Genomic DNA, 22,952 nt, shown 5'->3' with positions numbered 1-22,952 from the left:
GACGTTATATGTACGAGGTGCAGAGGAAATGCCTGTGGATTCGTGGCGATGGACAAATCATACGAAGCACCAGGTCGACCGACGTTGGGCCATAGCTCGTGGCATACGCAATGAGAAACAAACGCGACATGGCAATTTTATATCAATTTCATACATGGCCGCCCCCACTATCCGTGAGTGCGGCGGGACTGACTGAGCGTTGGAGTGTGAGGAATACCAGAACGACCAAGTACACCTGCTTGCCATTGTCAGCGTGAGGGGAGTTGTATACGGACGGGATGGGTATGGCATCAACGAGAGCAAACATCAGACTCCTGGCGTTCCTGCACAGAGAGCAGAAAATACAATTCATTGTGCGATCCATTCATTGCACGATCCACTGCGTCTTTCTTTGTGAACGAGACATTTAGCATCAAGCAATAAAACATTTTATTCTGCACCATTCGCAAATCTGGATGCTTTGTCGTAATTGCATGGCAGTAATAAAAATGCCAACCTGGCCAGAGAGATCCTGCGTACTAATCACATTAATGAGCACTACGAGTACCTAGTAAGGCCGGAGGTGTCAGGTAGCTTGATCCAAGTAACACGGAACCGAATCTTTGATAATCTATCGGTTGATCTGCCTCCTGCCCTGCGTACTCTTTCCCTTCTCCACCAACTATTACCACCACGAAACCCACAAACTGCTGAATTGCTTCGTACATCTAGACTGCCCCTCTCCACTTCCAACCAACAGATATACATGCGTCGTTCCCTTACCGTTCGCTGCTCGTCTCTGAGCGACTGTACAGTCTTTCGCAATTCTACCACATTACGTCGATAAAGGTCGCAATATCGCAACAGCTATCTCGACAATCCTCCATCATGTCTGCGGCGATCGCCGGCTCCGTCTTTGAGCTTCTGAGTAGGTTTGCGATTCTGTCCATGGGGGTTTTTGGTGCGTCAGCTAATGAGTATGCTTGAATAGAAAGACAATCCGAGGAAGAAGATCCCGACGGTATGCTACAGTGTTTCCAACCCCGGAAGGAAATTCCCGAATGACAACTGATCCCATTTTCATAGCACCCGATTCATCGCAGAAAGAAATATTCTCGTCATGGGCTCTCTTCATCTTGATTATGCTACTCATTGTAGCCCTCTTCACGAGTTACTTGCTTCAAATCAAGAAAGTTGAAGCGGTCCATGAAACTTCCATTTCGATCTTTGCTGGTAAGTTATGTTGATCAGGCAGTTTACAGGGTGTATCATTAACCAATTAGGTATGACCATTGGCTTGATCCTTCGAATCAGCGCTGGAAATTCTATACAAAGTCTTGTGAGCTTTGATGAACAGATATTCTTCAATCTTCTCCTACCGCCGATTATTCTGGCTTCCGGATACGAATTACACCAAGCGAATTTCTTCCGCAATATCGGAACTATTCTTACATTTGCGTTCGCCGGGACTTTCATATCAGCAATTGTGCTAGGATTGGTATTATGGTTGTATACGAGAATTCCCCTTGATGGGGTCAGTATGACATTCGTTGATGCTATATCTGTTGGAGCGACACTTTCTGCCACCGATCCTGTCACCATTCTAGCGATTTTCAACACCTACAAAGTCGACCCGAAACTTTATACAGTAATTTTCGGAGAATCGATCCTGAACGATGCTATCGCAATTGTCTTGTTTGAAACAGCACAAAGATATAAAGAAGGCGGTAATGCCGGAACCTTAGGTCTCCTCAGTTTATTCGAAGGTATCGGCATTTTCTTGGCAGTGTTCTTCGGAAGCTTGATTATTGGAATCATCATAGGGATTGCTACAGCCTTGGGATTGAAGTATACATACGTCAGGAGATTTCCAAAGATTGAAAGCTGTCTGATTGTGTTGATTGCGTATGCCAGCTACTTCTTTTCTAATGGTCTTCATATGTCTGGTTTGTACTTCAGCAACTCCCTCATCCCAAGCACAACACTAATATGAAGTAGGAATCGTTACACTTCTATTTTGCGGGATCACTTTGAAGCATTATGCATATTATAACATGTCTCGCCGCACGCAACTCACCACTAAATACTTGTTCCAAGTACTTGCGCAATTGTCGGAGAATTTCATCTTCATCTACCTCGGATTATCTTTGTTCACCGAGAAGAACTTACAATTTAAACCGCTCTTCATTATAGTTACAGTCATTGGCATCTGCGTAGCCCGATATGCCGCCGTATTTCCTCTCTCGAGACTCATTAATTGGTTCCTTAGATACCGCGCAAAGAAAAGAGGGCAGGAAGTCGCAGACGAACTACCCTACAATTATCAAGTAATGCTGTTTTGGGCTGGATTGCGCGGAGCTGTAGGTGTTGCCTTGGCAGCCGGAATGACTGGCGAGAATTCATGGGCGTTAAAGGCAACTGTACTTGTGGTTGTAGTGCTTACTGTCATTATTTTCGGTGGTACAACAGCACGCATGTTAGAAATTCTTGGCATTCGCACTGGAGTGGTCGAGGAAATCGATAGTGATGACGAATTCGATATTGAAGCTATTTCAGGCGGAAATTATTACAAACATTCCGGAACAGGAATTGGAAACGATCCACGACGAAGCAATGGAGCAATGCAGCTTGATGGTCTTGCCAGGCCACGAGATCGTAGAGGAGCAGAGCGTGGAAGCTATGCAAGTGGCAACGCTAGTCCAAATGTCAGACCAGCAAGCATGAATCGGAAGAATTCTAATGCCAATGGAAGAAAGGAGAGCGAGAGCGAGCAGGATCTTCTTGGTAAGACCGGTAGTACGAGTGATGAAGGCTTTGATAGCGATTCATCTGATCTTCCGCCACCGGCCAATCGACCACCGAAGAGAAGACCATCGCCACCTCAGGATAGTGGTGATATGGGAACACCTTACCCAACTTCAGGCAGTACAAGTCGTCCTGAAGCACCGCATATTACTGCATCAGGCGCAATCAGCCAATTGTTGCATGGAACTGCCGAGGATCATGCAGCATGGTTCAAACAGTTAGATGAAGGATTTATCAAACCAAAGTTACTTCTTGATGGTGGTAAAGGTCCTCACGGTGGGCCAAGCGGAAGCTAAACCCGGTCTCATTACGGCGAACAACAAATTATTCAAATAGTAGGATAGGGCAAGAATGGCGTTCTTCGGTGTACAAGAGGAGTTGGAATTTTGGCAGCCAGCGATTGCGCATGCATGTATCAGAATTAGATAGACTTTTCGTCCGATTTTCTTATGATATAATCAGCGAAGGAATAGAATAGGATTTATATCACGTTGAGTTCGTTTGTGTCATTTTTACATGCAAGCTATGGAGCCCGGGTGTTAAATTTTGGCGTCAAGAATTTGGCTTATCTTGACATAGGTAGACGTTTTGGAACATGTTGGTCGATTACCAGGTACACAATTTACCGTAGGCTACCCAGTGATGGGAGTTAATGTTTCTTGTAATATTTTGGGGTGCTTATGGGATGGATATGCCTATATTTGGATACACATTTTGGGCTCTTCAAGGAGAATGCAGATCTTGTATCCATTGGGTATCTAAAAAGTAAGTAACTCGACTCTAGATTAGCTACTCAGACGGTCTTGAAGTTCCCGACTAAAACATCACAGCTTTGCAGAATGGTTATACATGCCGATACCATATTTGGCGATAGGCCCGGTAGCAGAAGACATTGTGCGTTTTTGTATCAGCATGAATTCTGCAGAATACAAATTGGAGTTTGTTTGCCTTGTACAGCATCTTCAAACGAACTGTTTCAGCTCGTGAGAGAACGAAGAGAAGACGTAAATCAAAGGGAGAGCAAGATACTGTTGCTTTGAATTTCAAGAGTTATTGTAGCTTTTGCTTTGCTCGAAGTAACTGACTGCTACTAGTGAGCATAACTATTAGCAATAGCAGTATGATTTAGGTTTGGCTTATTCGCTTGGATAAATACAATACCGGGATTGTGGTCTCGCGTGTCTGCGTAGTGCACCCAAGGAGAGATGGATGGTTGAGAATGCGAAGAGGGGTTAGCGAGGTGTCTATATACATAGGTGGCTTGGAAGAAGATTCAGGGGTGGTTTTGATATGAGGGAGAGGGAATAGGATATGTAATAGGATACGGTGATTGGATTGCTAGTCAGACTGTGAGGTTCTGTGTGGGGTGATTTAATGATCCGCGTCTGCCTGGTAACCTTAAGTAAGGGCTTGATCACATTTTTAGGGTAGAGGTTCGTTTTTTATGTTTATCTTATGGGTTCATTAATGTCTAAATTCTCACTAAAATCTGAACAAGTGTACAAAAGTAAAGTTCTCTAATTGTGATTCATAATACTCGAGCCGTTCTAATATTTCTATCCTCTATTTCTAGTAATATCCAGCGATAATCCCAAAATTCTATTATTCATTTCTCATTCCATCTACAAAGCATTATGTCTCCTCCTGCTCTCGGATTCCTCTAGTTCCAAATGATGAGCGTCGGCACCGGTTGTACCCTTCTCCTCCCAAATCATACTGTCCTCCCTCTTTTCAGCAGACAAATCAGCTCCTTCGTATCCGATCTTGGTAGCACTGAATCCATCGAGTTCCTTTGCGCATACAGTGTTGAGGTAGATGGGGAATGCAAAAGCGACGAAGAAACCGATCAGTGGAACGATCATGGCAATGTGATAGCCCTTCTTATCGGCAAGAAGACCAGTGAGAGCCGGGAAGAGAGCACCACCTGAGACGGCGGCCACAATCCACGAAGAACCTCTCTTGGTGTGGCGACCAAGACCACGAATAGCGAGGGTGAAAATTGTGGGGAAGATACAGGATTCGAAGAAGCTGTTTATGTTAGTTGCTGATTTTAGGATGGGAGAGAATCGGGGAACTTACAGAACAATAGATAACATAGCAACACCGGCTTCGCCCTTAACACCAATAGCAATAGAGATGAAAATCATAATTGCAGTCATGAATATCATGAGTACGTAACGGGGCTTGACAAGCATCATCATACCAGCGGCCGCAAATCTACCAATTGCAAAAAGACCTTGAGCAATAGCAAATCTATCGGTGGCAGCTGCGGAAGAAAGTGAAGCACTCTCCTCGGCATACTTGATGAAGTTGGCTGCAACACCTACTTGAGCACCGACATAACAGAATTGAGCTGCAACGCCGAAGAATAGCTTGTATTGTCTGCGCATGGGTTTCTCTTCGAATCCAGTGAGACCGGCGGATTGTTCGCTTTGGAGTGCCATATCCGCATCTGTGATTTCTGGGAGTTTGCTGAAGAAGAATACAACAGCGAGGAGGAAGACGAAAGCGGCAATACCGAGATAAGTCCATTGAACTTTAGATAAATCTTCACCTTCGCCTTCTTTGAAAAAGACTCTGGAAGCCAAGAGAGGGGCGACAACTGAACCGACAGCCTGGAACGCTTGGGAGAGTTCCAGGCGGAACTCGGAAAGACGAGGAGGTCCGCAGGTGGCGATGAATGGATTTGCAGAGGTTTCGAGCGTGCTGAGTCCGGAACCGACAATGAACAAACTTCCGCAGAAACCGGGGAAGGATCTGTAGACTGCGGAAGGCCAGAACATCAGGGCTCCTACACCGTAGATGCAGAGACCGACAATGAATGTCCATCTGTATCCGAATCTTCGCACTATCCATCCCGAATATGTGAGGGGACCGATGAAGTAAGCACCGAAGTATGCACCTTGCAATCCGCCGGCCTTGGCAGCAGTAATGTTGAGCGCGGTCTGGAACTTGGCGTTCAAGACATCGAGTAATCCGTAGGCGAAACCCCAGAGAAAAAACAGGATGGTGACAAGGGTGATGGGGTAAATAGATTGTCTGACAGTTAAGGATGCAGCGCCAGTCAAGCCGGTATTACCAACCGATCGGTTGTCCATTGCTTCGGCATTGGAAGGACGACGCTGTTCCAAGACATCTTGAACTTCGGGTTCTGTTTTCTTTCCAAACATGATGACGTCGCGCGCTAGTTTGATGATAGGGTTGGAGAATCGATAAAAGTAATTGTATTTGAATTTGATACAGAAAGATAGATTGGATGATGAAAGAGAAGAAAGCAGGAAGTATCAGTCAGATGAGACTTGTCGAACTGTCTGGTCCTCCAAAAAAGAGGATATTCTGTTTCCTATTTATCACCATTTGGAGATATCCCCAATGTCCACAATATCCCCAACATTGAAATTTTCGGTGAAATGGTCCTTGGCCCTCCTGTTCACATACACCCACACTTCATGCCCGCACTAGCTGATCAAGAGTTTCCAGGAAGCATCCCTACATCCATAGCGTGTGCTATTATCTGACTACACCAATTTCAGTTACACATCCAAGACATGCCCTTATCCTTAGAGCGAAATGAACACGCGAAAGGGGGTTTTCCCAATACACGTTGTCGTGATTGGGCGACTAGCCCAAGAGTGGGTTATGAATGTCTCTAGAGTCTAGAAGGACTCGCCGCACGGCAAACACCAAGGAATTCGCGTCAATACACCCCTTGTCTGGAGTACCAACCATGAGTCCATCGAACATACTTGTGATAGAAAAACTCTATCCATATTTGGGGCTGTGCTATTGGCCAAGTCTTACATTTCCGCGAATTTCCCCCGCACCCCGTGGTGCCCCGCGTTACTTTAGCCGCTTGGCGAAAAGTCTGATTCCACTTTTACTCCCATCATCAACACAAACATGGCATTTAAATTTCAAATGAACGAATTTCAATAAGCTTGAGTAGATCCAAAATCTTGTCTTCGGATTGGCCTCTACGGAAATGTGTGATCTCATTGGCCTCCACATTCTCCACGGCGATACCGGTGCCACGCATGCGGCTCTCTGTTGAACATGAACGTGGCCCGGACTCGCCAGGGCCAAGAGATTTACCTACTTGCTTGGCTGGAGAGAGTTTGAAAAATTTCGGCGAAATTATGGATTCGTTGGTTCCCCAAACATCATTAGGCTTGTTAGGATAGAATTGGCATGCATCAATTGAGAGATAGAAAATGATCTCGAACAATAACCTCAAGATAGATAGATACCAACGACACGGTACGCATTGACGCTTTGCTCTTGAGCAGAAAGTTAGAGTTTCCAAATTAGCATTCTAATCTGTTATCTCACGAGCTAGAACACACTAAGAAGAATGACATTCGAGAAGGCCAAGTAAATGTCTAAGAGTGGTGGTAGATGTTGAATTTCCTTCTAGCCCTCTGACCAAGCGATGAGGTCAATATCGCCCAGAGATTTGGCCACCACAATCTCATTTCGAGAGTCAACAGATTCTTATTTGTCAGTCAGTTGACATACTACATGACAAAAAGGCGACAAGCTTTTCATTTTCGTTCAAGGAATACATAACCTCCTCTCAAGTTCCGCCACTATGCTTGTTACTCATTACCCAATGATTTGATACAGTTTTCGTCTCAGATCGCTTCTTTTCTAGCTCTATGTCTATTTCCATGTCCCCCAGACCCCATCGATTTCCCCAGATTACCTCACTTTGACCAAAGCTTCGCGACAAATCCTCCGAGACCTTTCTTTCCATTCCCCCTAACAAAATCGCGATACTTCTCCAACTCAAGCTCGTATTCGTCTTTCATGTCTTGGTATGCGCTTTCTCCATCTTCGTCAGATCTGAAGTATCTTTCAAACTCCTCTCCAGACCATCTCTTCAGCTTGTCCTTCATCTTCAGGCTCTGGCGCGCAAAGATCGTGTATTGAAACTTTTCTTTTTCATAGTACGTCTGTTCGTAAAAGAAAGCCATAGTACGACGCCAACTAAGTATGTCGAGGAAACGAGTGCAGTGCTTGCTGGCGAGAACGAAATCGGGATGAAAACCAGCGTACATGCGTTTATAAACTTCGACATCGGTCCGCTTGTACTTCCCAGCAATATCTTGGTATAGAAGCGCATCAGCGATGGCGTTGCCAATGTTAAGTAGTTCCTCCCCAGATCCTGCGATCTTGATCTGTGGCATCGAATCCATCTTCATCTTTTCCGTTGACACTTTATGAGTTCGTATCTGGGCACCTATTTTGAGGAAGGGCTTCATGAGGTTTGCTTCTTTCATCAAGGCTTCGACTTGGGCTTCTAACTCGCGGACCTTCTTCTCGCTTTCGCGCAACTTCTGTTCTTTATCGCGCAACTTTTGGTTGTGGATAATGTGGAAGATCCTATCTGATGCCACAAGTCGATCTGTCACTGTGCTGCAACCTATACAAGGTCCATGGGGTAACTGGCCAGGGTTGTTCATGCTGAGAATAGATGGAGGTAGACGTGTCGTTGGTTGGTAGAGCGATTGCTTGTATCAAATTTGCTGAAAATACATGTCAGAGGCTTTGATGCAGCAAACCGGTAGACTTGACGCGACTCGGGTGTCGTGAAGATGAAAAACTCACGTATTGAATTTGACGCGGCTTCAAAAAGGTGAATTGATATTTATACCAGGAGTGGCCAAATGCGAGAGGCGCAAAAGATTTATTGGGATGATTGGGCCAAAAGTGAACCTGAGTGAATCAATCAAGTTATGTCTGGCTGAGCTTTAATCTTTGTAGGTTAACTTGAGAATCATAGTTCGGACAGCAATATCAGATGATATAGTTTCCAATGTAAAAGCTATCCATAAACATTCTGATAACTTCGAAGAGTATCAGACGCGAATATACTCAAGTCATCATGACATTGCTTTCATACTCGATATCATGATCTTGCCTTATGTATCCCCCACAATACTTGCAATGTCGAAGTCCAAGGAGGTTTGAGAGGAGAACGCAGTTATCTTGAAAGCCACAGGTCTGTCGATAAAAGAGGGTAATATGAAGGCAACGAAGAATAGATAATTGATTGGGACTGTCAGAAGAATAATAAGTAATACTCAAATAGACTGCTTTTTAAGGGAAAATGAGGTGTTGTCTCAGACAAGATAGAATGTGTATGAATGACTAATATGATAAACGTTGTTTGTTCTTTCCTCGTCAGTTTGGACTACGAACTTGGATATGGATTGATGTCTCATTTAGCTGTCAGACTTCAGCATGCCAATCAAACTTCGAAAAAAAAAAAAAATTCATAAATACACTAGTTGCTATCATGTCTTGCAATTTCGTTCAGTCCGAAGTTCTCTTAATGCTTTTGAAATCCTCTTGGCCTCAACTGCGTATTTGTTCTTTACCCTGTGGTAATAAAGTTAATATTTTAGACGAAAAGAAACTCAATATAAACCCCTATGCAGAGTTCTATCTTGAATATTATAATATTGATATTTAATTTATGATTAATGAAATACTCATTTTATTAATAATAAGTTAAATCAGCACTTTTTGTATTCCGTTTATTATTGAATTTCTTTTTTTTTAAAAAAAAAGAAATAAGAGCCCTAAAAAGCTTTAGAGATTTCAGGATCTTTGAATATTCGAGTTATAGAAAAGGTGAATAAAAGAGTGTATGCGTAAGAATTAAAAGGACATCAAAAAGCTAAAGAGTGAGTAGAAGATTTTAATTGAAAGTTTAAAGGGGAATGAGAAATAAATCATCTATATTACTTTCAGTTTATTTTGCAATTATAGGTTTTACGATTATATTATATGAATAGAAATATTGTACAGCTTTAATTTATATATTAATTTTTATTAATTATTAATTGAATTTAATATAGGTAAACTTTTTGATTTGGAAGTAATTGTTTTAAATTGAAACTTAGAATTAGGTTTTCAAATTCAAGCAATTCATCAAAATCCTATTAATTGAAATAAGCTTTGTGAAATATAAAACTAAAACTAATGAGGTTGGTCTGTTCGAAACAATTTATTTAATACATAATGAGAGTACTAAAGATTTTACTCCAGTGATGAAGTATTCACTTCGTCAACGACGGATTCTTGTCATTATAGGGATTTTCTGAGAGTTGTTAATATGAATAGTGGATATTGTTCTCTGAACCAATGAATGTTTGAATTTCCCTGTTTATCTCCAGAGCTCTTGTCCATACATAAACACATACATGTCAGTGTCAAAGGTGATTGTTGGATTAGGACTTCTGACTTGCCATCTTAGGGTTAGGGCTAGAAAGATCGGAGTATTTCATCTACCACTTAAGCTTCCCCCAGATAGTCGCTTACATCATCTCCGTGGTATATATACATCGCCCGCTTTAAGAGGTTAATTTGACAGTCCAAACTTTTTTCCACAACACCACCAGTCTTCTGATGATTCGTATTGCTTCCCGAATCCTAGGTGATCTATACTAAACCAGGGGAGATGACGTCTCAACATATCAGATTGAATGGTCGAGCTTGAGAGTCCGCAAAGCTCCTTCTACTTTTTGATTTGGAAATTCTTCTGTTTAAACCCCTCTCTCGCAAGTAGAATACACCATCTTCTCTCATGAAATGCACTTGAAAGGAGATTGATAACGAAGACTGCGGATTATACTCTATTTGTAATTGTAATTTATTCTTTCACCCTGACAACTTGTTCGATGAATTTTCCACGATCGAATCCCCCATGTTCTGACCGGTATGTCCGAGTTTCCTACAAATTATTAGCATTAAGCGTGTGAATATAATGAGCTTTTGACTTACCAATCCGATTTCCGGCGCCTCTTCTCGTTTTCTGCAGCTTCATTGTACTCAGAACACATTGACGAGAACACAGAATCTAAGATAATTTCTATATCCTTCTGTTCATCGATATGACTTTGAGATGACGTCGGTGATTCACATTCCTCTATTTCTACGCACAGGATAGCTTGAAAATACCTGTCAAAAGCTGTATCGGATAGCTGAACAGTCTTGAACTTTTTCATTTCATATCGCATGTCAAGAAGCTTTTGCATTTTTGGAGAATCTTTGTGCTCGGCGAAGGTTTTAAGGCTAACACCGTACCAATGTTTGAACCATTCCTCATCTTCATCACTTGGACTTAATTCTGTCCGTCTCAATACAGCGCGGCAGCTACGTACACAGAATTATCAGTCGACATTCCCATATGGCTAATGCTACAACATAAACAAAAAAATCACTTACTTTCCCCCATGTGCAGCAAGATTTCCCTGATATATGATCTCCTCGTTGCGTTCTCTAGGGGGCTTACACCACTCAAACTCGCGAGCCAGGATACGTTCAGCAATATCACGATACGGAGAATGTTCCTTCTCGAGTTCTATGAGTCGAGCTTCGTAACTCGTCTTCAGAGAGTCAATAGCTTCCTGTTGGGTATCTCTAAGCTTTTTTTGCTTAATTTCCTCTTCCGTGCGCTTAATTTTGGCTTCTTCTTTCAAGCCATCTATCACCTTGCTATGGGATGCTATTAATTTTTCCTGACAGTTTATTGTTTCTATCTTCTGTGCCGATAACGCGTTTCTGAGATTGGTGGCATCTGCGCGTTCCTTCGATAGGAAGCTGTTCAGCATCGCGCATTGGCAGAAAAGGACTTGGGAGATTTCGAGGGTTTCCAGGTATGAATATGAACTCTGCCACCTTTTGACATAAATTGTGTAGTCCTATAAAGCGACATCAGTATTTAGTCTATTGCATTCTTTCAATCTATTGGAAGACTCACCGGTGAACCATTGTTTTGACTTGATATCCTGCCTTCCACCATCTGGTGCAGAGAACTTAGCCAATCTTCTTTTCTTTCAATCTGCATTGGAGTAAATGTCGGCTCGACCGTCGCTATACCGCTGTTATGTGTCATATATTGAGCCCCGCTTAGAATACCAATACTGTTTTGGTAGAGTGATCGAGATAGAACGGCTAGATCCACCTTCATGTTATTTATTTGAACTGATTGCAGTACACAGTTTTCACAATCGGCATCCACTTTGTCTTTAGAAGCACTAGGGATAGACTTGTCGATATTTGCAGGCTCTGATTTTGCTTCAATATCTTTGGACATGTTCTTTTGCTGCAGTTCGAGTATCTTTGCTTTTATGCTTTCCACCTCAGTTCGACAGGCCGATCGTTCTTTTTCAAATTCTAGTTTCAGTACTTCTGTAGTAATACCCGCAGCTTGGATGACAGAGTTGAGCTCCTTCACTTTTGCTTGTAGCTTCTCTGTTTCTTTTTTCGAGGCCTTGATCCCGGTCTCATATTCTAAGACCTCATCTCCATGTTGATTCTCAAGCTCTGTCATAGCTTGAGCTTTGGTCTGTAGCTCCTCTCGCAAGTTCTGTAAGCTTGACTCAAGAGTTTTAATGACAAGGCTTAATCCGGAAATGTCGGCCTGCGATTGCTCAAGTGTATCCTTGAGTGTATCCTTGAGGTGTTGTATTTCGCTTCGCATTGCATTTGAATCCGTTTCTTGACTCTGGAAACAAGCTTGTAGTCTCTGGATTAAATCTATTGGATTGTCTTTGACGGTTATCTCGTTAGCAGGTCTCTCCAGTGTGTGAGCTAATTTCGCATCGTCTTTGTTAGCATTGCCAGATTTTTTCTGGTTGCCATTCTGGTTGTGTCGTTTGTTCATTTTGAGTCTGTCAAAATATTTATGGGACAAAAATGGTGTTCGAGTTGTTGATGATATCGAAAATGACAGAAGATTGGATTATCAAAAGATGTTGTTAAGAACTTGATTGATATTTCAGAAATAACCATCTCCTAAATGTTGTTCCCCTACTGCACTTGAAATTAATACAGCTCCTCAGTTAGCCGAGGACGTGCGTAGTTTTCTTGTGCACAACAGTTTTAATATAAACAATGTTCATTCACATAAAGTGTTCAATGTAGATATATAAAAATTGACATGTCAAGTATTGATGGCAATTTCTTGAGATGTGATAAAAGTTGTGCTTGTAAAGATGTGTTAATAGTGTTATTACATATATTAGATTTCTCTCCTTCTAATTGTGAATCTTCCTTTGGCACCAGTCAATCCAGGCTAGTTAATTATTGATCTTCGTTATTCACCAATCTTATACAGTAGACATATGTTTTGAAGAATGAATCTTGTTTGAAGCAAGACGAAAGTAAAGTCTCAAAGCTACACTTATTGGTGAAACAAACTAAAACCCGAGCAATATCATCCGAACTCCCTGAAGAACCTTTCACTTGAAGATTGTCCCTTGAGATTCGTTTAAGCATTGTGTGTGATTTAATGATCATCTTGAATGGAACCCATTTTTAGTTCTGGCTGTATGTCTCAGGAACGACAATGATAGCGGAATAATCTAGACAAAACATTTTGATGTTCAGCCCCAAACCTCAGGACATATCTTCTATGGCAAGACAAACTTGGAGAAATCGAATTCTATGTTTACAATAAAGGGAATAAGCCAGTGAAATGCATGTAATATCGACTATGTAGATTATTCTACTAAGCTACGTTCTAATTACAAAGTTGAAGGTGCATATATATACACTTAGAATGTACGTGCCCTATCTTTCCAACATAAAAGAGCGAAAGGTGGCAGATGTCACAAAGTCATCCTTCTCGTGCATCAAAGACAAAGTCTAAATTACTATATATGAAGTAATCAGATTGTATAATATCATAAAGATAATGAAAACCAGCTAATATTAACATGTGATTAGACAAGGTTACACTTCTGGTCATACCATGACTACGCCATGACAAGATCAAGCATGTTTCGCAAACCAGAGCTGTGTTGGGTGAATATTTTCACCACCCGGTATGGCTGGCGAAACCCTTACCAAACTTCCATTGCCACTACCAGTCACACTAAGTGCATACCGAGGAAATTTCAAGGGAGTCAAAGTGAATCCGCCGAGTCGTCGATGATCGCCTGGTTGGCGCGTGCCATCACTTATCACAGTTTAAGCTAAGATCATATCAGATGAGCAATGAATAGCCGGTATCACTTACATCTGCAATCTTGCGGCCCATTGTTGCCAGTCTTTACCATGATGCTTATCGACGATCGCGAAGCTATGTGGGTTTTGGGTAGAATCCAGGACGTTTTCTGTGCCGTCTTGCCAGATTCGGTAACTTCCTCGATCACTTTGGTATGCGAAATACCAAACCGTAGGCGTATCATGAGTTATAGCGACTTTTCCATCAACCACACCCAAATATGAAACTGCTTGTCCCTCTGAAAGTCGAGAAACCAAGTGATATTTTCCATCAGTCAAAGGATCAATCTTACACGAAGAATTAGCATGTTAGGAGTATCTTGTATATTCAATACACACACTGGCAAGTGAGACATCCATGGTGAAGTGTTTTTGATACTTCTTGCAAGCTGTAAACGAGGAGTAGAAGACTGGCTTCTTGTCATGGAAAGCTTTCAAAGGTGTGAGATATGAAAAGAAAGGGGATGCGATTAATTTGAGAGATTTCAAACTATTTATGTAGGAATAGCTTCACTGGAGCATCTATGATCATTATCCCAGCGCCTAGCTTTGGGTAAGAATGCATGATCTAATATTTTTAACCGAGTTAGTTTGATATGAAAAAGTGTAAACTTTGTAAGAGTTCTGATATTTGCTTTTGCATACAGCTCAACGCGACTCGCACAATTCCTACACGGTGTGCTGGTGGTGAGCTGTTAGAGCTCTTGAGTGATTCGAACATTGTTGTTGGCTACTCCTAAGCACCGAATCTCATCAGCCTGAAATTTAACTGCCCCACTTTCTGGCCATGCTAGCTAGGAGCGGGGTAGTGAGCCTAAGGTTGCATGCCACCATCGATTTCCTGCGGAACACGAATTAAACTACACTCGGTGACAAACCACGTTATCTAATTCGTTGATTTACACAAAGTGGCAGACTTCCAAGTAAAAATCCATTCATAATGATCATACTACATAGAAAAGATATTGTATTGAGCACATAGGTCTAATTATGGCGTCGTTTCATTTGGATCATATTATAAATGAGTGAATTCAGATTCAAAAGTAGTTGAAGTATTTGATTGATCAATAAGTTCCAGAAATAAAGTGGTGGAGACAGAAATGTGTAGACACATTATGAGACACATTATGAAATGACCCCTCTGTTAGATGGTCATTTTGATAGTAGCAGAACAGATAGCACAAAAGAGTGTAGAACTAGTGGTTCGTAAATCTATGCCCCATTATTAAGATCTCCATCGGCGCCTGTTATTTGATCTTAATGTTTAGTCCAGGGCATGGCATCTTTCGCAGAGGAGAGCATATCCTTGCCATATTCCTCGATTTTATCGAGTTTGCTTCTCTTCTGAGTTTCTCCCGTCCAAACCGAAGCAGTAGACTTGACGCTTTTAAAGCTTCCCCCGAAAATAGACTTCTTTTTTCTGTAATGAATTAGTAAACTAATGGATGTACAGTTATGAAAGTACTTACGGATCTCTGCTCTCTCGGAACTGTTTTCTTTGGTAAACTCTTGTGATATCCCAGATACTACATAGTTTCTGGAAAGTTTCTCTTCCATACTTACTCTCCAACAGAAACTTATCAATCGACTCCGGGGTTGCTTTTGTGTTTTTCTCCAAACTTCCAGTTAGTAGTTTCTGAAATCCCTCTTCAAACTCGGGATCAACATCCCGGTTTTCCGCGCTGCATCTGTACAACTCATATCGCATATTTATAAGCTTTACAAACGCTGCACTTTCTGCATATCTATCCGCCGTGTCTATAGATACACCATATGTCTCTTGGAACCATGCTTGCTCATTGATATCACCGTTGGATTTGATTCGAAAAACGTCGGCCAGACAACTACATAAATATTAGCAAGTGAGACCATGAGTAATGAGTATAAGATTCACTTACGTTCCCCCATGTGCTGCGATATTTCCTGTTTCAATAGTGTAGTCATCACGAATCTCATGCGGTTTCGTCAGCTCTCTCTTTCGGTTCAGAATGCTGACAGAAACTTCACGATGAGCAGCTAGTTCCCGACACAATCTCTTCATCTCAGCAGCTGAAGCTAGCTTTTCCTCTTCGAGTTTGGTGATTGTGTTTTTTTGCTTCTCCAGTTTCTGCTCGTATTCAATCCTCTTCTGGGCAGCCAAAGATTTTTCGTTCTCTTCGAAATTGGTAATAGTGATGCTCTGTTCTGTCAACTTCTTCTCATAAGTCTTTTTGACTGCAGCTGCCGAGGTCCTAGCTTTCTGTTCGAAGTTGGCGACAACAGCTTTTTGTTCCTTCAACTTTGCCTCATACTTTCTAGTCATCTCAATCATTGAAGACTTCTCCTTTTCTTTCAAGCTTGCGATTACCTCAATGTGCCCCTTCACCTCTTTCTCATGCTTAATTTTCATTTCAGCAATCGAGATGATTTGGCTCTTTTCACTTTCCTGCAAGCTTGAAATGGCGCTAGCTTGTGTCTTCAACTTACTTTCTTGCGCAGTTATAATCTCGGAATGCTTAGAGTAGATATCACGCAATAAATCTACTGTGACTTCTAATTGTTCACCGATCTTTGCCGCTCGATCTCCGAGTACCTGGTTGCAAATGATTATCTCAATATCATCTCTTCGGGTGTGTGTCATCTGCCATGATACAATCGCAGATTCGTATTCCTAGAGAGGCTGTTAGTTTTTTCTCTCATCACTCTTAGTAAGGGGGTGTAGACTACCTGTCGATCTTTCTCTGAGCCTGTTTTATCGAAAGTGTATTTCTTTTGAATGATTTCACGAATAAGAGGTGCCCAGATTCCTCTCGCTTTACTCTGAGCCTCGCTGCAAACTATTCCTGATTCGACATCGAGTTTTTCGAATATGCCGATCCTGGTCTTGGCCAATTTTTTCTCAGCTTCAGCTATATCAATCATTAAACCCAATTCCCTGATTGTTACTCGAAGCCATCTGCATTCCGTGGTTAATTTAAGATTGGTTTGTTTTAGTTTATCGATCTCTGAGATTTGGGGCTGTTTAACGGGCGGGTCCGGAACGTCATTCCGCGACGTGCGCTGGGTGCTGGTCGGGGGGTCTACACGCGGCATTTTAGGCTATGTAGAGTTCGAAGTAATAAACTGTGTGACTTGGTTGACTATTGTAAGGTTGCGACCATATTTTCTCGTTCGTAGTCAGACATCAAAATATATGGAGAGCGTGTCGTGGAAATCTTGCGTATATGTTTTTTTGGAAGACTGGGGTGGCCGCTTTTGTGTTACCAAGCTAAGCGAAAGTTACAAGTTTCACTACTGCTAATTTAAAAACATGTTTTAATTCACTCGAAATATACAGTCTGCCAAACATCTATATAGACTTCTAGGAAGAAATCAACACTTTTCCTGAGTTAAGTTATTCGAAAAAAGTCCATAATTTGCTCGGGAGACCTGATGTGTAGAGCATGTTGTTAAAGAATATAACAATCAACATCAAGCCATCTAGAATTAAATTGTTAGGACTTTCGACATGTATGACTAGAATCCAGCCACTTGCGCATCTTATTATTATTATACTGCGCCCACTTGGTATAGTGAAAATCTAATCTTAATGATCTATTCTTTGACTTTTCGACATCCCTGGTTTCTGACAGTCTGCATTCACTCTCTTAAATTCCGAGCATGTGAGTTAAAAGTAATGTGACCTATAGATTACAAGAATGTGAGAATTACATCATGTGTTTGCTGAATTCACTTAGGTAGTTTCATGAAAACTCCGATCACATAACCTGATCATGTAATTTGACCAAGAAAGCTGCTTCCAGGGAATGACTCGAGATTCTGACCAATAAGATAAAATCAACATTCAAGAACCTGCCAAGATTCAAATGAAAGGACCTTTTTCATAGCTAAAACTTCAAGAAATCTAAAATATGCACGTAGTATATATCATGTGAATCAAGTTGAGTACATTAAATTATAATTAATATTGAATCATTCTATTGCCCCCATTAATAAGTTACAACTATTTCATCCTCCATTGCATCCTCCCATAGAATGCAGAGGTCGTAGTAGGCTCGTCTGGGTTCCGTATCCGTATTTCCTACGAGGATGCTTTGCATAGAATTATCAGTTCCCCGAGTGACCTTGTGCAAAATCTCCTCCAACAACTTTTGGAAATCCTCTTCAAAAACATCAGCAATATCTCCGACGTTGTTTTTATAACGATATATTTCGTATCGCATATTGATGAGTCTTCTGAACGCCCCGCTAGTCTCGAACTGCAAAACAATATCGGGGGTTGTACCGTAACATTCCTCATACCATCCCAAGTCGTTGTCGCAAGTGGATTTGATTCGGTAAGCATCTGCAAGGCACCTTCCAAATTGTTAGTATTTAGATCTTCAACTCATTGAATAAGAAATAGATTAACTTACGTTCCTCCATGCGCAACCTTGTTGCCTTTAGCGATGATCTTACTGTCGCGTCGATGAGGCGACTTGCTCCATTCGCTTTTTCTGTTCAAAATGCCTTCAACTACTTCGCTGTAAACTTCAAGCACATGATCTAGGTCAACAAGCTCATCATTGCGATTTTGAAGAGTGCTTTGTAGTTCCCTCTTTTCTTCCTCGAGACTGGTAATGACACGTTCCTTTTCGCTCAATTGTTCCGACGAACGTTTTAATTGAGCACGTGCTAATTCGGCAAACTTGTTACTTTGTTCCTTGGCTTTATCAGAAGCCAATGCCCTCAGAGATATTTGTTTGCACTGGGATTCTAAATGACCCAAGCGATTAGTGAGAAGTTGGGCCACTCTGTTCTCTTCAGACATCCGCTGCTCTATACCACCTAACGTCTTATCGAAAAGTGAAGTTTGCTCAGCTAACGCCTTCGAGGCGTTGCAACGGGACTGGGACAGTGCGGACTGAAGAAGTTTGTTACCCCTACGCAGTGCCAACTTTTCCCTGATAAGTCTATCGCGTTCTTCTTGATGCAGGTATCGGGTTCTCGTACTCTGGCGTCTAGACTTCAAGTATAGGTTTTTCCAGTCGACTGTATCGTCGCTCGTATCATAGTCTCCTCTTTCCTCAAGCACCAAAGTATCCAATACCATGGGAATACCACCCATGCTTTCATGACTGGTAAGCTGGGATATATTCGGTAGTAATGCTCGCAGGGACTTTCGGGATCTTGGGGCGGAAACGGGGTTCTTTTCGTCCGTCATTGTTGATTTGTTAACCAACAGCGGTACATAGTTGTAGTTCGGATTTGTTTATCTGATGAAAAGATTCTGCGATGAGAGACCGAGAAATCTAGAAAAGGAAGGATTGTTGTTGCAGGTATGGAAAACTCGTTTCTCAAAATATGATTAGCAATTAAAGAAAGAAATTTGCGCAGTTTTGTAAATTTTTGAAGATTGTATAGTGAAATGTCAAATGTTGAGGTAGTCATTTGACTGTACTGAAGATAGCGCTAGCGACTCCAAAATACCGTAGCAACTACAGCTTTATAAAGTCAGATAGATAGCTTCAACTACTTCTAGGCTGATCCTATTACAGGAATATAGACAGTATCTGATGCAGTATTATATCGGCATCACCACATCATTGGTAAATGTTTTGTCAGTCCATTAGCTAGTTTATCATGAAAAGTCGTATATCTATCAACTTCCTAAACAAGTAATACGTTGCTATGGCTGCGAACACACTTTCTAGCATAATTTAAACTCCCGACCTTTCCTGTCGTATATCTAACACCCAGAAACATGTAACATGAAAATACCGTTCGTAAGTCCAGGCATATCCATGCGGGGGAATAAGCGAGATTCACGTGTTATATTCAGGTACGGTGAGAGGGTGAGTAGAAAACAAATAATTAGGCTAGGTTTTTGTTCCCCTCTAACATTTGAAGGGCGAGAGAAAATATATGATCATTAACTTTTAATCATGGAGAAGAATCTAGTCTACAGTCACCGAGCACAGATAATGGTCGCTCATCAAAATCACACCTAAAACAATCGTTTTGCTACTTTTGTTTTATAGTTTTAATCATATATACTCTACTATATATATATATAATTAAATAATTGTATTAAAAACCAATTCAATTATATAAAAAATCAAATAGTTTATTTATCTTTATATATAATAGAATATGCAATTAAAATTTTCAAAAAAAACTTTATTGAAAATACTGAAATTTATTGATAAAATAAGCGAAAATCCTAAAGTTTTATAATTTCATTTTTTAATAATATAAATAACAACTTAAATAATTTTAAAAAGTTTCAAAAATTTGATTCTTTAAATATTAATATTGTGAGATTGAAAACACGTGACTTCAGGGTCACGTGCTACCAGTATTTAGTATTTATAGCTTCTCTTCTATAGACTAAAAGAATCATGGAATTTCCCACCTCCCAAAGTTGTCTCTTGAAGAATTGAGTGCCTAACTCTTACCGCCTCCCTCACCTCGCTGTCGCGATGTAGTGATTCACCCCATTTTACTCTGTGTAGCCACTTGCTCTATGCGAAGGCTTTTCTTGTGTGACCATTACCACCTTCTACTCTTTTACAATATCTAAATAATATATATAATAAAATTCAAATAAAGTTACTTATTCAAAGTTGTTAATTTTATATAAAATAAAAGTAGTAAAATGGCTCTTTTAGGTGTGATTTTATTGAGCGACAACTATCTGTGCCCTAGTACTGTAGGTTCTGATTTTCGAGGGATTCTACTCACAAGCGATGGCGGTCGTATCATTGTCTGCGTAATGAGTGACGACTAATCCTACTTTGAGAACATCCGGATTGAGCTTTTCTTGTAGTATATACTAACCAGCTTCATAATTCATATTGTTTGAAAAAACTCTGCATATCGATATTGCTATTCATCGTAGTTCTCTTCACTTTTTAGTTTCAAATCATAAGTGTAAGTAAGTAGAAGATTTCATAGAAACAGTTATTCATTTGTTTCTCAATATGAACCATGTGTATCGTGTAAACTGTCCTCATACAGTCGTGAGTTATCAGAAAATGAATAATGTCTCTCATCACAGGCCAGCTATTTCCACACCAAGGTGACTGACTAGACTCCGACCTAGAGGATCTTCTCCATCGCACTCTTCACTCCCTCGCTGATAGTTCCCATAATTCTGCTACCTTTGTTCCATCTAGAACGGTTTGTTCTTCCAGACAGGTATGATTTGCGTCCGAAAGACATCGCTTTGCTGTTTTTGTGTCTAATTAGCATACCAGAAAAATAGGATGGGCATCAGCGTTACTCACAGATCCTTCATGATCTCTTTGCGAGTGGTCTGATCTCTATCAACTGCTGCGACCCATTTGCTGCAAACTTCCTGAAACAATACCTTTGCAACTGGGTCCTTCAATAGTAGCACTTCCATGATACATGCATCATCTTCATCGGTCTCGCCTTCTGCGGGTAGACTTTCGTTGATTTGCGTCTTTATTTTCTGGAACGTAGTCTCAAATTCGCTGATAATTTGCAGATCAATGTGTTCGAGATTTCGCAGGTCGAATCGCATATTAATGAGCTTTCGAAATGCGGAACTTCCTTTGAAGCTTTGAGCACCCTCGACTGTTACGCTATACGCATTTTCAAACCAGTCTGAATCGCCATCCATAGGCTTGATTTCCATTCTTTGCAAGTCTGCTAGGCATCTATAAGATTGATTAGTAAGTTGACATCGGTTATGCACTGATAAAAGAAACTGACCTTCCACCGTGAGCAGCAGAGTTGCCTTCCTCGATCAGGGGTGAATTTCTCAGATTGCCTGGCTTGGAAAGCTCTTTCTTGCGGCCAAGTATGTGGATTGCAACTTCGATTAGTGACTCGTACTTTCTTTTGAGAGATGCGAGATCTGTGATGGAAGAATTTCGGAGGTTGGCAATCTCCATATTCTTTGACTGGAGTGATGTTGCATAATCCTTCGCCATATTCTCAACAAGCAGACTGTTCTGATTCTTCCATTCAAGTAGCTGGGCATTCTTGGTGTCTTGTTTCTGGATAATCATTTCCGCTTCTCTCAACTCCTTGCGAGCGATCCCCAATTCTGTTTCCTTCGAATTATCTAAGATAGGCTTGGTACTAGGCTTGATCGGCTCCTTAACATGGTGATTTTTCTGATCAGGGATTCTTTCGGAAGTAAAGTCGTGATCCTGATGAGTCAATTTCGTTATGCGCCTTTGATGTTCCACAAAACTTATCCTATCTGCCCCTTCGCTCATTGATAAGGGGATAGTATTCGTGGTAATTTCTGCTCTATATAATTCGAGTTTGATGGTGTTGGGGTGTTTGTCTGCTGCATCCCCGGTACTCCCTTTCTTGTTGAACGCCACCTCGAGCCTACGAATGACTTCTTCTTGTTTTTCTTCAGGAATTAAACTCAAGTTGAAGAAACCATTTGTGAGATCTATCAGGAAATTTGTTCGGTCTGCTTCGGGGATCTCATTAAAATCGATAATGTCGTCATTGACCGAGACTTCTTTGTTTCGGGAAGATGATTGTGAAGCTGACATCTTAAAAATTACCCAAAAGATAGAATATATTTGGAAGTAAGTTCTGAGTAGTGTAGAAGTAAGGCTGTCACCGCATCGGAGAAAAACTTGAGGTAGTGTGAAAGAGGCAGGTTTCAGGAATTGATAGGGAGTTGTGTTCATATTATCGCAATCAAAGTTTATATTGTAGTCTCAAACGAAAGGAAGTGAAAATAGTGTAAAGATCATTCGAGTATGATTCTTTCGGTGTTTATTTTAGAAGTTCCCGTTTCCTGAGCATACAGCTGAAGTCATACAAGGTTATGTGATCCCGAGATTACCCCTTTATTTCACTAAATAATGCAATCTCGGGTGCTGACAACCTTGTGACTCTCTTCAATTAGTGAATATGGTGGGAACAAGTCAATTTCAAATGTAACAAAGATTTATCAATATTGCGAGGTGGAGACATAGGTACATATGAAGGATTGTGAAGAACAGAGATAAACAAGACATCCAAACAAATATCTATGATGAAGCATGTAATAATGTACTGATAAAGCTGAATCATCTATTTTATAGGTCGCAGTATATATATATATTTGAAGGCAGAACTTCCAACAGCATAACACGTGGACACTTTCCAACATAGTGCCACTAAGTTCGTGTCTTTCATCATGGTGTGTTTCGCAA

General features: G+C 41.1%; 8 protein-coding genes across 9 annotated transcripts; 1 reads left to right on the top strand and 7 right to left on the bottom strand.

Annotated features, from left to right (window-relative positions):
- Bcnhx1 lies at positions 1-4,266 on the top strand. The gene is made up of 6 exons (XM_024695648.1): positions 1-907; positions 971-1,000; positions 1,066-1,212; positions 1,263-1,925; positions 1,978-3,549; positions 3,615-4,266. The coding sequence occupies exons 1-5, from the start codon at positions 868-870 to the stop codon at positions 3,078-3,080; spliced, it is 1,983 nt and encodes a 660-aa protein (XP_024551442.1). The 5' UTR covers positions 1-867; the 3' UTR covers positions 3,081-3,549; positions 3,615-4,266.
- Positions 4,267-4,282: 16 nt separating this feature from the next.
- On the bottom strand, positions 4,283-6,979 carry BCIN_10g04810 (hypothetical protein). The gene is made up of 2 exons (XM_001557326.2): positions 4,864-6,979; positions 4,283-4,812 (listed from the first exon to the last, which is right to left on the bottom strand). The coding sequence occupies exons 1-2, from the start codon at positions 5,952-5,954 to the stop codon at positions 4,407-4,409; spliced, it is 1,497 nt and encodes a 498-aa protein (XP_001557376.1). The 5' UTR covers positions 5,955-6,979; the 3' UTR covers positions 4,283-4,406.
- A 181-nt stretch (positions 6,980-7,160) lies between these two features.
- On the bottom strand, positions 7,161-8,912 carry BCIN_10g04800 (hypothetical protein). Of its 2 annotated transcripts, XM_024695647.1 has the most exons (2): positions 8,392-8,912; positions 7,161-8,309 (listed from the first exon to the last, which is right to left on the bottom strand). In XM_024695647.1, exon 2 carries the CDS (start codon positions 8,244-8,246, stop codon positions 7,488-7,490), a length of 759 nt encoding a protein of 252 aa, XP_024551441.1. In that variant the 5' UTR covers positions 8,247-8,309; positions 8,392-8,912; the 3' UTR covers positions 7,161-7,487. The 2 variants fall into 2 exon arrangements, with proteins under 2 accessions (XP_024551441.1, XP_001557378.1); XM_001557328.2 differs by having other exon boundaries at positions 7,161-8,912.
- A 1,338-nt stretch (positions 8,913-10,250) lies between these two features.
- Positions 10,251-12,573, bottom strand: BCIN_10g04790 (hypothetical protein). The gene is made up of 4 exons (XM_024695646.1): positions 11,552-12,573; positions 11,017-11,492; positions 10,573-10,944; positions 10,251-10,522 (listed from the first exon to the last, which is right to left on the bottom strand). The coding sequence occupies exons 1-4, from the start codon at positions 12,455-12,457 to the stop codon at positions 10,450-10,452; spliced, it is 1,827 nt and encodes a 608-aa protein (XP_024551440.1). The 5' UTR covers positions 12,458-12,573; the 3' UTR covers positions 10,251-10,449.
- Positions 12,574-13,490: 917 nt separating this feature from the next.
- BCIN_10g04780 (hypothetical protein) lies at positions 13,491-14,236 on the bottom strand. The gene is made up of 3 exons (XM_001557330.2): positions 14,140-14,236; positions 13,814-14,088; positions 13,491-13,753 (listed from the first exon to the last, which is right to left on the bottom strand). Exons 1-3 carry the CDS (start codon positions 14,158-14,160, stop codon positions 13,567-13,569), a joined length of 483 nt encoding a protein of 160 aa, XP_001557380.1. The 5' UTR covers positions 14,161-14,236; the 3' UTR covers positions 13,491-13,566.
- Positions 14,237-14,889: 653 nt separating this feature from the next.
- BCIN_10g04770 (hypothetical protein) lies at positions 14,890-16,965 on the bottom strand. Its single transcript, XM_001557331.2, has 4 exons — positions 16,507-16,965; positions 15,699-16,450; positions 15,270-15,644; positions 14,890-15,220 (listed from the first exon to the last, which is right to left on the bottom strand). Exons 1-4 carry the CDS (start codon positions 16,870-16,872, stop codon positions 15,058-15,060), a joined length of 1,656 nt encoding a protein of 551 aa, XP_001557381.1. The 5' UTR covers positions 16,873-16,965; the 3' UTR covers positions 14,890-15,057.
- Positions 16,966-17,747: 782 nt separating this feature from the next.
- BCIN_10g04760 (hypothetical protein) lies at positions 17,748-19,131 on the bottom strand. The gene is made up of 2 exons (XM_001557332.2): positions 18,195-19,131; positions 17,748-18,135 (listed from the first exon to the last, which is right to left on the bottom strand). The coding sequence occupies exons 1-2, from the start codon at positions 18,980-18,982 to the stop codon at positions 17,769-17,771; spliced, it is 1,155 nt and encodes a 384-aa protein (XP_001557382.1). The 5' UTR covers positions 18,983-19,131; the 3' UTR covers positions 17,748-17,768.
- A 1,672-nt stretch (positions 19,132-20,803) lies between these two features.
- On the bottom strand, positions 20,804-22,345 carry BCIN_10g04750 (hypothetical protein). The gene is made up of 3 exons (XM_024695645.1): positions 21,499-22,345; positions 21,048-21,443; positions 20,804-20,989 (listed from the first exon to the last, which is right to left on the bottom strand). Exons 1-3 carry the CDS (start codon positions 22,299-22,301, stop codon positions 20,860-20,862), a joined length of 1,329 nt encoding a protein of 442 aa, XP_024551439.1. The 5' UTR covers positions 22,302-22,345; the 3' UTR covers positions 20,804-20,859.
- Positions 22,346-22,952: the final 607 nt, after the last annotated feature.

The sequence above is a fragment of the Botrytis cinerea genome, chromosome 10 (assembly GCF_000143535.2).
Source record: "Botrytis cinerea B05.10 chromosome 10, complete sequence".
Classification (NCBI taxonomy): Eukaryota; Fungi; Ascomycota; class Leotiomycetes; order Helotiales; family Sclerotiniaceae; genus Botrytis; species Botrytis cinerea.
The sequence above is the reverse complement of the archived record's forward strand: the minus strand, read 5'-3'. Positions and strand labels throughout refer to the sequence as shown.

Bases quoted from the DNA above. Each gene is read 5' to 3' on its own strand.
- Bcnhx1 (XM_024695648.1), top strand. From the start codon at position 868: ATGTCTGCGGCGATCGCCGGCTCCGTCTTTGAGCTTCTGA. The intron at 1,001-1,065 runs GTATGCTACAGT...CCATTTTCATAG, and splicing joins CGAGGAAGAAGATCCCGACG to CACCCGATTCATCGCAGAAA. The intron at 1,213-1,262 runs GTAAGTTATGTT...TTAACCAATTAG, and splicing joins TTCCATTTCGATCTTTGCTG to GTATGACCATTGGCTTGATC.
- BCIN_10g04760 (XM_001557332.2), bottom strand. From the start codon at position 18,982: ATGACGGACGAAAAGAACCCCGTTTCCGCCCCAAGATCCCGAAAGTCC. The intron at 18,136-18,194 runs GTAAGTTAATCT...ACAATTTGGAAG, and splicing joins AAGGTTGCGCATGGAGGAAC to GTGCCTTGCAGATGCTTACC.
- BCIN_10g04810 (XM_001557326.2), bottom strand. From the start codon at position 5,954: ATGTTTGGAAAGAAAACAGAACCCGAAGTTCAAGATGTCTTGGAACAG. The intron at 4,813-4,863 runs GTAAGTTCCCCG...TAACATAAACAG, and splicing joins GCTATGTTATCTATTGTTCT to CTTCTTCGAATCCTGTATCT.
- BCIN_10g04750 (XM_024695645.1), bottom strand. From the start codon at position 22,301: ATGTCAGCTTCACAATCATCTTCCCGAAACAAAGAAGTCTCGGTCAAT. The intron at 21,444-21,498 runs GTCAGTTTCTTT...TCAATCTTATAG, and splicing joins TCTGCTGCTCACGGTGGAAG to ATGCCTAGCAGACTTGCAAA. The intron at 20,990-21,047 runs GTGAGTAACGCT...ACACAAAAACAG, and splicing joins AAAGAGATCATGAAGGATCT to CAAAGCGATGTCTTTCGGAC.
- BCIN_10g04780 (XM_001557330.2), bottom strand. From the start codon at position 14,160: ATGGATGTCTCACTTGCCAGT. The intron at 14,089-14,139 runs GTGTGTATTGAA...TCTTCGTGTAAG, and splicing joins TGGATGTCTCACTTGCCAGT to ATTGATCCTTTGACTGATGG. The intron at 13,754-13,813 runs GTAAGTGATACC...AACTGTGATAAG, and splicing joins TGGGCCGCAAGATTGCAGAT to TGATGGCACGCGCCAACCAG.
- BCIN_10g04790 (XM_024695646.1), bottom strand. From the start codon at position 12,457: ATGAACAAACGACACAACCAGAATGGCAACCAGAAAAAATCTGGCAAT. The intron at 11,493-11,551 runs GTGAGTCTTCCA...GTCGCTTTATAG, and splicing joins GTCAAAACAATGGTTCACCG to GACTACACAATTTATGTCAA. The intron at 10,523-10,572 runs GTAAGTCAAAAG...AATAATTTGTAG, and splicing joins AGGCGCCGGAAATCGGATTG to GAAACTCGGACATACCGGTC.
- BCIN_10g04800 (XM_001557328.2), bottom strand. From the start codon at position 8,246: ATGAACAACCCTGGCCAGTTACCCCATGGACCTTGTATAGGTTGCAGC.
- BCIN_10g04770 (XM_001557331.2), bottom strand. From the start codon at position 16,872: ATGCCGCGTGTAGACCCCCCGACCAGCACCCAGCGCACGTCGCGGAAT. The intron at 15,645-15,698 runs GTAAGTGAATCT...ATATTTATGTAG, and splicing joins ATCGCAGCACATGGGGGAAC to TTGTCTGGCCGACGTTTTTC. The intron at 15,221-15,269 runs GTAAGTACTTTC...AATTCATTACAG, and splicing joins TTCCGAGAGAGCAGAGATCC to AAAAAAGAAGTCTATTTTCG.